Below are 15,465 nucleotides of genomic sequence, written 5' to 3' on the forward strand. Positions count from 1 at the left end.
TATTTATTTGTTTGAAAAGCAGAAAGGCAGAGTTACAGATACAGAGAGAAGCAGAGAGATCTTCTATCTGCTGGTTCATCCCCCAAAAAGGCTGCAGTGGCCAGTTTTGAGCCAGACTAGCCAGGAGCCAGGAGTGTCTTCCTGGCTTCCCACATGGATGCAGGAGCCCAAGCACTTGGCCATCCTAAGCTGCTTTCCCAGGTGCATTACATGGAGCCAGATTGAAAGTGGAGGAACCGGGGCTGGTGCTGTAGCGTAGTGGTTGAAGCCGCCACCTGCAGTGCTGGCATCCCATATGAGTGCCAGTTCGAGTCCTGGCTGCTCTACTCCCGATCCAGCTCTCTGGTATGGCCTGGGAAAGCAATAGAAGATGGCCCAAGCCCTTGGCCCCTGTACCCTTGGTTCCTGGCTCCTGTTTTCAGATTGGTGCAGCGCTTGCTGTTGCGGCCAATTAGGGAGTGAACCATAGGATGGAAGATTCTTTCTCTGCCTCTCCTTCTCTCTCTGTGTAACTCTGACTTTCAAATAAATAAATAAATCTTAAAAGAAAATGGAGGAACTGAGACTTGAATGGTGCCCACGTGGGATACCAGCACCACAGATGGCGGCTTTACCTACTGTGCTGTAGTGTCAGCTCTGAAGTAATACTTATGTTTTCAACTTAAAACTGTACTTCGATAGGTTGTTCTTAAAATTGTGTTGCAATAGCACATTCTCTCTTTTTTCATTTTGTAGTTATAGACTAAAAATAGTTGTTCAGTTAGATTGTCAGTCGGTTCCTCAAAACATTTGAAATTATCTTTGATATAGTCTTAAAAACTGGAAATGAATTTGTATACTCCATGTTTGCATTTTCTTGCAGAAGGGACAGAGATTGTACATGTAATGCTTATATTTCTCATACTGCCATTTTTAGAAAAGAATTGAATATTTTTAGAAAAGAATTGAAAATAGATGAGGTTTAAGTGTTTAGAACTGAATGGTTTATTTCTTGTTTTACTTTTTCCAGCCAATGAGTTTACTATGACTGTATATAATTATTGAGAAGGCAATTGGCTTGAGACTAAAAAGGTGTACATAAATCCTAATAATAGCAAAGCATGGTTAGTATACATTGTACCCATGAGCCTAAGTAAATAGCATAGTGACAATTTTCAAAGTGCAATGTAAGAAAGTTTATTCAGTTATAGAACTGATTCTGTCTTGGTTGCCTAGGGATAATGGGACAAGAGAACTGTGAAATGAAGATTAACTATTGAAATGGCCTGTGAAAAGATGGTGTTAGATAATTATTAAGCAAAAAACTTCAACTGCAAGCTGAATTTAATACTCTTTATTCTGATTTATTGCTCAGCTATGAAATTCGAATTCTAACTGCAGTATGAATAACTAAAGTTTAAAAGCTAGCTTTCCAAGTTTAACATTTTCTATAAGCCAAATCTTTTCAGAATATATGAAGTGGAATTAACGTCTGTAATGATTTTATATCATTATGAACATACCTAATTTTCCTTTGAGGAACAATGAATAGTTCTCAGTTTATGTCTTTTTTTTTTTAACATGGATTTCTTAGAGTTGTGATAGGGAACAGGAAGAAATAAATGTGGTATAGTATTTCCTCTTCCATCTTCCTCATTCACATTTCTAAATTTTCCTAATTTTTACAAGTATAGTGTCTTTGTTTATGACTTGTGAAAATAATAAAAGGCCATATTCTGCGACATTTATTAAACTTTCCTTGTCCATGACTTAGCATTTTAATAATGATTGTGAGCCTTACTTGAACAAAGTTGCCCATTGTTCCCATATCCTCCACTTTTCAGCTTGTCATATTGTAAAAGTTTTATGACTAGGATGTGTATCCACCTGGGGTTTTGGATGTGACTACCAAGCTTTAGTGTTTGATTTATATCTGAATCCATGTCTTTAGACATGAAAGGTTAGTGCAAAAGCATGCTTCTCCACCTTCTCCTTTTCATTTTAGTAGCTCTGCTTGATGCCTTTGGAATGTGCTTTAGTTTCTGTCAATTTGATTAAGAGGAGGCAAAGAGAAAGTAACGAGCAGATGAAAAATGCTTGTATTCAGTGAGACACAGATACATTAGGGAACGTTGGGTAGAGTATAGAGGGAGGTGAGCATTGCAGCGGTGAAGATGTGGTGTTTCAGACACAAGGGTGCCTGCTTGGAATTGCTGTGAGTCCAGGGTCTGGAACTCTGGTTTAATGGAACACAACTGGATTTGTTTTTGTTTTTATTTCATCCAGAAATAGTTTCTTGAGAATTAGTTATACTGATCAATTTAAAGAGTTACTCATCTAAAGTCTAACACAGTAGCCATGTGTCACAAATGGAGAGGACACAGCTGATAGTTTTTTGAATACTCACAAAAGATGGTATAATGAGAAAGTAGTGACAGTAATGATAATAAAATCTCCTTTATTCAATTCAGGCTTTTCTCAAATAATTTACTTGATCAAAGGATCATATTTTAAAAGATTAGGGAAAAGAGACACTGCTAATTTAGGTTAATTATAACTTCTGTGAAAGAACTGGTTGGTGGAAAGAGAATAATAGAAACTTTGGAAAAACAAGGTATCACCTTATAATTGGGATTGCAGTTACTGTGAAGGAGTAGACTAATGAGCCACGTTACAGTTTGGAGAAAGTTAAGACATTGCATTGGTTTGAGAATCTGAAAATTAAGACAATGGAAATGAAACAGTGATTCTCAAAGCGTAATTTGACCTGGGCTTAAGAAGGGCTTATGACAAGATGACTATAGGTAGAATTGTCTGAAATTTCAAAGAAAAAAATCCCTCTGAATAATAGGATGTTATATTTTTCCTTTGTTTTGAATGCACAAAAATGTCATGGAAGAAGTGGGTCTGTAGGAACAAGTTAATTGATTTAGTTGAGTTCTGTCTTCTTTATTAAGATTTATTTATTTGAAAGTCAGAACTTTCCATCCACTGGTTCACTCCTTAGATGGATAGATACAGTGGCCAGGGATAAGCCAGGCTGAAGCCAGGAACTTCCTCCCAGATCTCCCATGTGTGTGTGGAAAACCCCAAACACTTGGGCCATCTTCTGCTGCTTTCCCAGGTGCATTAGCAGGGAGCTGGATTGAAGTAGAACCGGTGCCCATATAGGAACATGGTGTTGAAGGTGGCAGCTTTACCCACTATACCACAGTGCCAGTTCCAAATTCTATCTCATTTATCAAAAATGGTGTTCTTCGGCTTGGTTAAACCAAGTAATTTGATTAAATAGTAATTGAATCCCAAGATTGTTGAGAAGAGGTAATAAGACATTCATTGATTATCAGTTTTATTCTGTTTTTTCTAGTCCTGGCATGTTAAATGCGTGGGTTTTAAAATTATATCTTTTTGTATTTATAATTTTGATTTTATTATAGAATACAAACAAAACTTCACAGAGGTACTGGACATCCTTGCATTCACTGTCAGAGTTGAACATATGTTAACATTTTAGGCTGGTGCTGTGGCTCACTAGGCTAATCCTCCGCCTGCGATGCCAGCTTCCCGGGTTCTGTCCTGGTTGCTCCTCTTCCAGTCCAGCTCTCTGCTGTGGCCTGGGAAGGCAGTAGAGGATGGCCCAAGTGTTTGGTCCCTGCACCCGCATGGGAGACCAAGGGGAGGCACCTGGCTCCTGGCTTCAGATCGGTGCAGTGCGCCAGCTGCAGTGCCCCAGCCATCGCGGCCATTTGTGGGGTGAACCAACGGAAAAGGAAGATCTTTCTTTGTGTCTCTCTTTCTCTCACTGTCTAACTCTGCCTGTCCAAAAAAATAATAATATTTTACCTTGTTTCACATCTGTTCTAAAAAGATGAAAACATCACAAAGATTTTGCTCATTCTTTCATTTTACAATTTTTAACCTAATAATGTTTTTGATATTTGTCCTTGTTAATCTGTGTGGAATAAGTGCTTTCATTTAAAACTGCTGCATATTATCCCTGTGTTGAGTTAGTTTGTTTATTCTCTTGACAACACCTTTTGCTATCAACAGGCATGATGTTTAATAGGAACAATAAATTCTAGATCATTGTTTAATGGAAGCAGTAGTACAATAGTCCTTCCTTATCTACAAGGGATACATTCCAAGATCTCAGTGGATGCCTGAAGCTATAGATAGTACCAAGTCCTCTGTACTATGTCTTTTCATATATATATACATACATTTTTATGAAAAAGTTTATAAATTTGTTTAGTAAGATATTAACAATAACTAGTCATAAAATGCAATAATTATGATAGTATACTATAGTAAAAGTCATGTTAATCTGGTCTCTGTTTATTTTTGGACTTTTTATTTAATATTTTTGGAACACTGTTGACTGCAAAGTGAAAGTGTATATAGAGGAAGATCACTATAGAGGTATTTTTGTTTTGGGCTTGACTTTAATGAGAATGCTTCTTACATTTAACCATTTGGTAATATGTTGGGTATTCTTGGTGTACAATTATTTCTTTCATTTTACGAAAACTTCACATGATAGCTGAGTGTTGAATCTTACCAAAAATTATGGACTCCTTTGATTTAGTGATTAGGAAAGCATTAACATGGCATACCCAAGGCTGCTATCTTTAGATCTCACGTGAAGGTTGACTTTTGGATGATGTCTGAGAACATGGTTTCTGAGACAACTCTAACTGATGTAGATTATTTCCCTGTGCCGAGACTGCACTGTTCAATGTGATTTAGAGAGAGCACCTGCTTTCTTTTGGGAGCCAAGAATTTTGATAGTTTTGAGTTAGAGAATGCCTGTGTGACCAGCATCCAATGAAAAGCCCAATCTCTTGACTGAAATGGTTTTACTGGGCTCCATTTTTCCTGCTACAGAAATATGCAGCTTGAATTGTCTCTTCCCTGGCTGGGAGGGGAAGGCATTGGAAGTCTGTGTGTGGATTTCTCCAGACTCTACCTGTTTCTTTTTCTGTTACTGAACCCTCTTAAATGTATATCCTTACTGGGTTGCTGTCATAAATTTTACCTGTGATTGTAACTGCCTCTGAGTCCTGTGAGTTCTAGTGGATCACTGATCCTGTGGTTAATTTTGGAGACCCCTCAAGCACGTTGATAATGCAATTGATGATTGCATTAATATATATTCTGTACTGAGTTGCTCTATTCTTGCAGTAAGTCTTTATTGGTCATGATTTCTATGACTGCTTTTTCCTAATTACTTGATTCAGTTGACTAACTTTCCTCCTGAAAATTTGGATCTATATGAGCATTTATAAATGAGAATTGCCTATAATTTTTCTTTTACTTTCCTTCTCTGCTGTAGATATCATGGTCATATTGACCTCAGCAATTTTTGCAGAACCAGCTTACAAAATCACCTGAGTTTGAAACGGGAGAAATTCTGATCCACCTAATATTAAAGTTTATTGTATAGCTATAGTAGTAATACTATCTTGTCCTTTTCTTTGTGTTTTGATTCTTTCATTTTGTTTAATTTTTTAAATTATTTTATTTCTAATATCCTGTTATTTGTATTTCTGGTGGATGTGTTTGTCTTATTTGTTGTGGCTATTGACTTAAGCTTTTATTTAGTTATAATTTTATATTATATACTATCTTCAGTAAGACTTGCCTTCCTAAATTTTCATACCATTTTGCTGTTGCTTTATTTTTTGCTGTTTGTTGTGGGAAGAATTTCAGTTTATCTTAGTCTCCTATATTATTGAAACTGAAATCAAAACTAATGTTAATGCTTATCTGCTGTGGATGTTAACAGGAAGCTAGAGACAGTTAAGAGATCTTCGAAAGATCAGCTAAAGTTTTGGTTTGTGAAATATTATTTGAAATATTATCAGCTGGACATCATTTTTTTTACAAATCCTGTAATATATTATCAAACTAATGATGTTTATGGATTTTAAAGTCTGTACCCATATACTGGTATTTTGTATTTAGATTTTAGAGAAATAGAGAACATGAAAGTCTGTAAGAAGGCATTTTGAAAAATGAAATAATTACCTTATATTTTGTGCTTTCAAAATTAATAAAACTAAAAAACTGATAATACTTAAATAGTATTAAGATGTAACTAGAGTGGTAGTGGCAGTCAATACTTGTAAGTTATAGCTCTGACATATAGTAGACTATTGGGTAACCAATTATTTCTGTGTTTTGGGATTTTTTTTTAGTGTTAAAATGTGTTCAGTTAGTTGGAGTCCATTATATGCTAATTATGGGAGTCATGATAATGCCATTATTATTACTATTTTTCTATTTTCAGCTGTTCTGTAAAGAGAAATTAACCACAGAGCTATTTTTTTTTTCCTTGCAGGTAATAGCAAGTAGATTATATTTTCCTTGGATTCTGAATAAGTTTCTGCCTTGATGAAGTTGTATGAAATAATGTTAATGAATAAACTGACATTTGGATAAAATTAATGCAATAGAATAAATTACTTAGAAGGACCTAGTAATCATATTTTCTTCTCATTATAATTTGTAATTTAATGTTTTCAGAATATATCATTAACTTTCTTAAATAATTTTTAGTTAATTCTGTATGTTAGGGCTTCTCCTTTGAAGTTGGTATTCTTTATAAGTAATATCTTCATTTGGTTAGACATTTCATGTAAAAAAATTGTCCTTTTTCTAAGGCTCAGTAATTTAACTGTATGTTAGTTATAGCTGGGGTAGCTTGATAGTCTTCAGTTTTTCACTCTGCAATTGGTTCACTTATTAACTAACTCTGTTAGTTATAATGTGAACAGTATATGCAGTATAAGACTAGGTTATAGCACTTTAGAAATGTTTGTCTACCACCTATATAATCATGTAACCCACATCTAGGTTACTGAATGTATTTTGTCTGTAAATTTATATGGTGCATTTACATTTTATTCACAGTATAAAACAATTGACTGGTGCTGGCATTGTATCTTCATGAGTTAATTTACCACCTGTGATAACTGGAATCTCACATAGGTGCTAGTTTGAGTCCCAGCTGTTCCACTTCTGATACAGCTCCCTGCTAATATGCCTGGGAAAGCAGCAGAAGATGGCCTAAGACTTGGGCCCCTGTCAGCCTGGTGAAGCTCCTGCCTCTGGCTTTGGCTGTTGTGGCCATTTTGGGAGTGAACCAGTGGATGGAAGATCTTTCTGTCCATCTCCCCTCTTTCTGTAACTGCCTTTCAAATAAACAATGTTTAAAAATTGACTTTATATAGTAAAGTAAATATAGAAAAATAAAGTTTTCTCAAGCAAATGTAAGAACACTTCTATTTATGTATGTTGTCCTTAGTAATATTATTTAATTATAAGGAATAAAATAAAAGCTTTTATTTAAAAAATGTTTCATTTAATTTCAATTTATTTGAAAGATAGAAAAACAGAGAGAAAGAGATCTTGCGTTTGTTGGTTCACTCTCCAAATACCCACAACAGTGGGACTAGTTCAGGCCAAACCTAGGAGCCCAGAATTCAGTTTGGGTGTATCATGTGAGTGGCAGGGACCCAGTTACTTGAGCCATCAACTGTTGCCTCCTACTATGTGTAGTAGAAGGAAGCTAAGATTGGAACTGGAAATCTGATATGAAATATGGGGATCCACTGTACCAAATAACTGCCCCAGCTTCTGTTTTTTCATTGTGTATATATTAGTGGTAGGAAAGTGGTGATCAAAACAGAGAAGAGATTTTTACTTTACAAATGAAAACAGAATACTACTAGAGTTTCATATTGTTTTCTTTTTTTTAAGATTTATTTATTTGAAAGAATTACAGAGAGAGAGGGAGAGACAGAGATCTTTCATCCACTAGTTCCTTCCCGGATGGCTGCATCTTCCAGGGCTGGGCTAGGGTGAAACCAGGAGCCAGGAGCTTCTTCCAGGTCTCCCATGTGGGTGGTAGGGGCCCAAGTACTTGGGACATCTTCTACTGCTTTCCCAGGATCATTAGCAGGGAGCTGGATCAGAACTGGAACAGCTGGGACACGAACCGGTGCCTATATGGGATGCTGGCGTTGTAAGCAGCAGCTTCACCTGCTACACCAAAATGCTAGCCCCTGTTTTATTTTCCTTAAGCAATGGAATTAGGATGAGAACTGCTGAAATTATTCAAGACTATCAAATTTGTTCAGCAACTCTATTGACATCATCAAAAATACCCCTTAGCTACAGATATTTGTATAAGAATTATGTGTGTCTTTTATAAATACAGCTTATTTGATTTCATGCTGTGTTGCCATTCTTTTATGTTTTAACAGAAGGGTTTAAGAATTTCTTGTGAATTTATTCCTAATACTACGTGGTAGCATCTTTTTTTATTAGTGACTTTGGTTTGCTCACTGTTGTCTAAACATGTCAAAAATTTAAAATTTGTTTAAAACAACTGGTAGCGATAACACTAAATTAGATTTTGCCAGTCTAAGATTGAGCCCTAAGAGTATTGATTTATGTTCTATAAATTCATTGTCTGGCTTATTAGCAATAGTTTCTGCCACAAAATTGAAAGCAGCCTGCTTTTAAGACTAGATTAATCTTTGAGAAGTTAACTGAATGAAACATTTATGTGGCAAATACTACACTTCCTCAATAATAAGATTTACGTGTAAAGTTTGAAAATATTATTGAAGAATTTTTGTTAAGGCTTCATTAATTAGGGAGGTAAGAGAAAATTCTATGCTAGCTAATAATTTGTAGACATGCTCAAAGTCTCTAACACATACACGTGTACACAGATATGACTCCTTTTTGAACCTGTGTAGTTTAAGTGAATTTTCATATACAACTGCATTTTGTCATAAATTATTAAACAGTCTACATCTGATTTGGCAGAAAAGACTAATTGTTTTATGGTTTTTGAAGAATTACACTATTTAATAATAGAAATCTCTGATAGTGCTGGAGTGTATTATGCAAATACATTAGCAGACCAATAATGCTGTTCTGTTTGAATATTTATTAATATAACAGTTCTGTTTTAGGTTCAGGGAGGCATTAGACTTGAAAGAGGTAAATTATGGCATTTAACCCAAGGGAGTGTAGAGGAACAAAGTATGAGTTAATGAAGAACTGCAACCAAGTATAATCATGCTGAAAAAGTTGGGTTATTGTATAGTAGTACCAGAGTGTTTTATTCATCACTAATTGTAGATGTTTCAAAAGAGCAGTTTTTAACATTCAAGAATTTGAATGTTTTCTCTGTCTGGTGACAGAGCTGATTGGTTTTTGTTTTTTAAGTGCGAGTGAAAGTGGAAAAGTGGGAAAAAGTGAGTTTTATAAATTTTTTTCCCTATGGATCTGGCTCAAGCATTTAGCTTCTATTTAACTTTTTTTTTAGGGGGTGGGCAGGAGAATGAGAGTGAAGTAGCTTTACCTTGTAAATCTCTTCTGAAGTTTCTTCATATGAGAAAGGTTTGGTACCTAAACTATAAATGTTGAATATGAAGCTTTACTAAGCCCATAATTAGGTATGGTAGTATCTAATTTATGTGGTTCTTTAGTTGGACCCAGTTGAAAGGCCCTTCAAATAAATAATCTGAGTGAGAGCAATCATGCTATTCTTGGCTGTCATATCAGGTGATCAAGTTAATCAGATGGGTTTTTTATTATTAAATGAATAATAAAGGAAAGCATCATCTTTGAAAGTGCTAATCTCTAGTGGCTTTCCTTTAGATTTCCCCACAGTTGTTTTAAAAATAACTTTAGCTTTTAAAAAACTTTTGTTGTTATTTCCTATTACAAAGATGTATACATCTTCTAGTGATAAAACATTGTTAAAGCACAAAGAAGACTATGAAAATCATCCCTAACTCGTTACCAAGAGAGAGGTATTATTAATATCTTGGATTTTATGCTTTCAGCAAATATATAAACATGTGTGTTGTATATGAATGTTTGTTTTTAATTTTTTAAAAACTTTAATTTGATGAAGAGAGAGAGAAAGCAAGATCCCCTATCTTCTTGTTCACTCCCCAGAGGTCTGCTGGGGTTGGACCTGAGCAAGGAGCCAGGAATGCAGTCCAGGTCTCCCATGTGAGTGGCAGGGAGCCAGTCACTGGAGCCTCATTGCCTCCTAGGGTTTACTTTGGCAGATATCTGGAGTTAGGAGCTGGGAACTGAACCTTTAGCCAGTCAAAGGTGGAATGTGAGGATTTTTTTTTTTTTAAGATTGTTTTATTTACCTCAACGGCAGACTTACGAAAAGAGACACAGAGAGAGATCTCTTCCATCTCTGGCTCACTCCCCAAATGGCCATAACACCAGTGGCTAGGCATAGCTGAAACCAGAAGCCTGGTAGAGCAGCCGGAACTCAAGAATGCCGGTGGAATGTGCATATTTCAGCAATACTCTGTGGTTGATAGAAATTCATTGCTTTTATAAAGTCATTATCCATTTTATATTTTTTTCTTGATTTGAAATGAAAAGTGAGATTTTTTTTTTTTTTTTTTTTTTTTTTTGACAGAGTGGACAGTGAGAGAGAGAGACAGGGAGAAAGGTCTTCCTTTGCCGTTGGTTCACACCCCAATGGTTGCTGCGACCAGCACACTGCGCTGATCTGAGGCCAGGAGCCAGGTGCTTCTCCTGGTCTCCCATGCAGGTGCAGGGCCCAAAGACTTGGGCCATCCTCCACTGCACTCCCGGGCCACAGCAGAGAGCTGGCCTGGAAGAGGGGCAGCCGGGACAGAATCCGGTGCTCCGACCGGCCCGGGACTAGAACCTGGGGCCGGCGCCGCAGGTGGAGGATTAGCCTGTTGAGCTGCGGCGCTGGCCGAGAATTATTTTTCATTGGTTGTTTTTTTTTTGACAGGCAGAGTGGATAGTGAGAGAGAGAGACAGAGAGAAAAGTCTTCCTTTTTGCCGTTGGTTTACCCTCCAATGGCCGCTGCGGCTGGCTCATCGCGCTGATCCGAAGCCAGGTGCTTCTCCTGGTCTGCCATGCGGGTGCAGGGCCCAAGGACTTGGGCCATCCTCCACTGCCTTCCCGGGCCATAGCAGAGAGCTGGCCTGGAAGAGGGGCAACCGGGATAGAATCCGGTGCCCCAACCGGGACTAGAACCCGGTGTGCCAGCGCCACAAGGCGGAGGATTAGCCTGTTAAGGCACGGCGCTGGCCTTTTCATTGGTTTTTATATGACTTATTTGACTTGAATTTAACTCATAGTTTTGAGTTAACAGACAGATATTATGTGCAAAGTTGGGTGCTTATAGTATCCAAGTTTGGAGGAAATCCTGCAATTCTGTATTTCATTAGTTATATTTGGTCTTGTAAATTTATTTTATTTTCAAATTAGATACTAAACGCCTTAATTGTTCATACTGTCTCTTAATAAGCAAATACAACTCCTTTTCATAACATCTATGAACTTGGTACACGTATCTGATTCTGTGAGTCAATGCATATTCATTGATTACTGTTACAATGGTAAAGTGAGTATATTAATATGGAAAAAACTGACCAAGGAAAATTTAAAACAAATCATTTCTCTTCAGTTTTCTTTGAAGTCAGAGTGTATATGTCTGTCTCTTTCCATGTACCTCCACAGATTCTTGGACAGCATTGAAATAGTAAATGTTGGTTTCCAGTTCTCATCTTTTCCTCTATCTTTTTGCTTCAGGTGTAAAAATCTAGGTTGTGATAACCCTCACAAAAGATGATTTCCAAAAGAGTTGATTTCCAGCATAGCATCTTCTGTTTATATAGGTCTCTTCACCCTCCAATGTGCACAGAAGTTGATTTATTAAGTACTTATTTGGGGCTATTATCTTGGACTCACTGAAGTCTGGGCAGATAAAGTTTACTGATGTGATGATAAATAAGCTGCTTGAAAGGTGTACTTCTGTTTGTTGGTCAGATCCCTTATCCTCCAAGTCTCTGCTTGTTATTTGTCTGAGAGACACTTGTCAAGATACCCTCTGCCCCAATCACTTTTATTTAACCATTTTGATTTGTAGTTACTTCTTTAAGTAGGGATGGCAAACCTGACTGTAAACTCTGAAGTTCCATCATGGCAGAAACGTCTTTTCTTTGCAACATGATGTACTTACTTCAAGGGTTAGAGGACATGAGGGAATTTTGTTACTTATAACAGCAATTAAGTAACAGATTTATGTAGGAAAGATTATGTAGGAAATATTTTTTTTCTAGCCTCCTTTTGCTGAATTCCACAAAGCTCTTAGGCAGAATTCTATCATTTGCAAATACTTGTTTTCCAACCTGTTTATCATCCTTCCACACAAAGGCCTTTCAATAAATACAATCAGCAAATGAGTAAGTGCTAGGTTTTACCTACCTTTCATATATAGTCTAGTAGGGTTGGTAAGAATGAGGAACAGTGAACCATGAAGTGGAGATCATGGATGTCCCTCTGCTTACAAGGCTCACTTTGTGTTTTTGCAATGCTTTTCACTGATGTTCTTGGTCCAGATACAATGCAGCAAGTTGGCCTACTTTCAGTGCTGTCCTTGGTACTTTTGCTAAATACCTACTGTTCTGATACATCGTCCTCAAGCACATATTTCTGTCCTTCCGTTAAATCTAATAATACATGATTAGTACTCCCAGAAGTTTCCTGGGCATGTTGTTATTTGATTCTTGGGGATTCTTTTATTTAAATAGCTTTACAACCCCTTGCTGTTTAATTCTGGTAAAAGCTAAGGCTCAATAATTATGCCATTATTTTTGTGACAGTGGCCTTCTCTTCTGAACTCTGAATGATTCTTGTAAGTTCTATAGAAACTTGTGTTCCTTAAAAAGAGAATAACACTTTTACTGTTTTCTTGACCTATCTCCTTCGTAAAATAGGCACCCTAGTGAGAATTATTTCTTCACAAGCAATTTGAAACAGATTGTACTATTTTTACCCTGCTGTTTAACAGAATGCAGATTTTCTGTTTGGAAAGATCTAGGTCATTGATATTACAAAGTGAAAATAAACATAAATTGTTATTCCAGTAATAAAATAATAAGTCAGCACACTTATCTATGTTTTAAAGTTCATGTTTGGTCTTCAGTACCTGTACAACTTCTGAGGGTAATCAGAAGCTGCTTTGTACTGGTAAAAACAACTCAAATCCTACCTCCATTGTTAACAACATCTAGAAGAATAAAGTGGCATAAGTATGGAGCTAATTAAAATAATTGCTTACAACTGTAGTGCTTTATAGTTTGTAAAATTTTATTACATTTGTAATAAAAAATTTGTATTCAGTTAATAATTATTAATTATTTTACTCACCTTGAACTCTTAAAAGGGCTTATGGTTTGAGGAACCAAAAGCCATTCTGGTGGTTCAGGTGTAATCAGTTCATTGCAATGTTGAAGGAAATTATTTCAAAGAGGATGAGTGAAGCCGATCATTTAGCCATTGCTCAATCTAATTTTAGTTCAACCAGACACTGACTATACCATCTCTAAACTCTGCTCTCTCCTTTGCAGTTGAACAATCAATTGTATTAAGTGCTTGGATTCTCTAATACTTACATTCTGTGCTAGCTAGTTTCCAGTGATGGTCCTTAATGAAACATACCTCCTGATACTTACATCCTTCTGCTTTGGATTTATCTTAGCTCTGTGATTCTTTTTAACTGGCACAAAGCAGCAGAAGTAATGCTATGTTTGTTACAGGTACAGCAGCTTAACAGCTTTTGCTTCTGTACTTTTGGGGAAGATTTTGATGAAGTGATCATGTTGAAAAACCACTTGGAGTGAGAGCAGCACTGAGAATACATGGGGATAGAGGAGAAGTGCTCCACTAGATCAGTGGATCAGCCTACCCTTTATCACCAAGGTGTTAAATAAGTGAGTGAAGTTCCAGCTCTGTCTACCAAATGATTACAGTCTTTTGGTAGCATTGTAAATGAAACTAATAGAAAATATTAGCCACACATCCCTGAAGAAGATGAGTATTCAAAAAATTGTGAGAAATAATAAATATTGTTGTAAACCACTCAATTGGAGAGTGATTTTTGTTGCTGTTGTTATTGTGAAAAGTAGATAAGACAAATGACTAGAAGAAATTTTCAGCAGTACCTGTTCAGTTCTGCAGAAATTATAAAACTATTTGAACAAAGAAATACCAAAACCATATGCTGTTAGTCCCAAAATCTGCAGGAGACAAACATGTGAATAGTCATCATAGTGTGAACAGTTCCTCTCATTTAATGATTTTGCTTTCAGTATCATCTTTCCCTACCAGTGAGTGTAGATTTACCTCATTTTTTTTTATTATGGTATGTTTTAGTGTTTGTGTGTGTGCATGTGTATGTGCACATGTGTACACCATAATTGGCAGTTTTCTCAAATAATGGACATTTTCATTTTTATATCTAATTTTTCAGTATTGCAAATTACAGTACACAAATCTGCATGCCTTTGGGATAATTTAAACTTGTCCTCCATTGTGGCTTCACCAGTTTTGCTACTGCCATGGGAACCATTCTTCAGTAGTTATTTTTAAGATTGAGAAGGGTCATATTTAATATTTAAGTAGCAAAAAACTAGACATATGCTATATAAGAAGCAGCCAACAAGATATGATTATATATATATATATATATAGCAAAAAACATAAATTCTGGGGCTAGCGAAACATGTCTGATTTGTATACATAATTTAGAAAAGCAGAAAAAGCCCTAGCACATTACTCTTGCTAGTTTTCCCCCAAAGGAAATTAGTGGAAGATCAATTACTATGTCATAAAAATGAAACTGATGTTCGGAGAATGACAGAAATGAGTTGAGTGTATATATCTTAGAAATATGTCGTCACCAGAGAGGGAGAAGGAAGTAGTGATGAGAGAAGCATGGGTTTTACAATCCTGGAGACATGAAGTTCAAATTATAGTAGTAATTGACAATCATATGCAAACTGGAGTCAGATATTTTTAGTACCTGTGTTTAGACAACGACCTATTGTATGAACTTGAGAGTGGGATTTTGTACTTCTAGTGTCACCTTGGTACTCACAAATTTCAGATTTTGGAGCATTTTGGATTTTCAGATTAAAGGTGTTCAACTGGTATCGTTTTGAAGTTTGCTTTTTTGTTAGAACTATGTTAAGATTTCTCCATTATATTTGTTCTGCAGCTCACCAAAGCTCACCGACAGGGACACATGGTGAAAGTGGATTGGCTGGACAGATTGACGTTCAGAGAAATAGAAATGATTAATGAGGTGAGTTTTAGTCCCCTTTTATTTTGAAATATTTTCTCTACATTTTTAAATCAGTTTTCTTTTTTAGGATAATTATATGCCACCAGGTACCTCACAAATGTGGGACTATTGGATATAATTCCCTTACATCTGTGAATTCTGTGATAATAAGCAGAAAATTAAGAGATTTCTATGTTTTTTATGTTTTACTTTAATGTTGAATCTGAAGTAGATAGTAGATATCATGGGAATACTAAATACGTAAGTGAAGTCTGTAGGCCTGATGCCTCACTTGTACTCTTTCATGACAGCTCCTGTTCAAGTTCGAGGC

General features: G+C 36.2%; 1 protein-coding gene across 1 annotated transcript in view; it reads left to right on the plus strand.

Moving 5' to 3' along the window:
• Window positions 1-15,465, plus strand: part of PIK3C3 (phosphatidylinositol 3-kinase catalytic subunit type 3) — a 157,711-nt gene that overhangs the window by 22,315 nt on the left and 119,931 nt on the right. Inside the window, exon 5 of the mRNA XM_062201595.1 lies at window positions 15,069-15,155. Coding sequence (XP_062057579.1) covers window positions 15,069-15,155 — 87 coding nt within the window. The remainder of the gene's footprint in view (window positions 1-15,068; window positions 15,156-15,465) is intronic.

The sequence above is a fragment of the Lepus europaeus genome, chromosome 9 (genome assembly GCF_033115175.1).
Source record: "Lepus europaeus isolate LE1 chromosome 9, mLepTim1.pri, whole genome shotgun sequence".
In the NCBI taxonomy this organism is placed as follows: domain Eukaryota; kingdom Metazoa; phylum Chordata; class Mammalia; order Lagomorpha; family Leporidae; genus Lepus; species Lepus europaeus.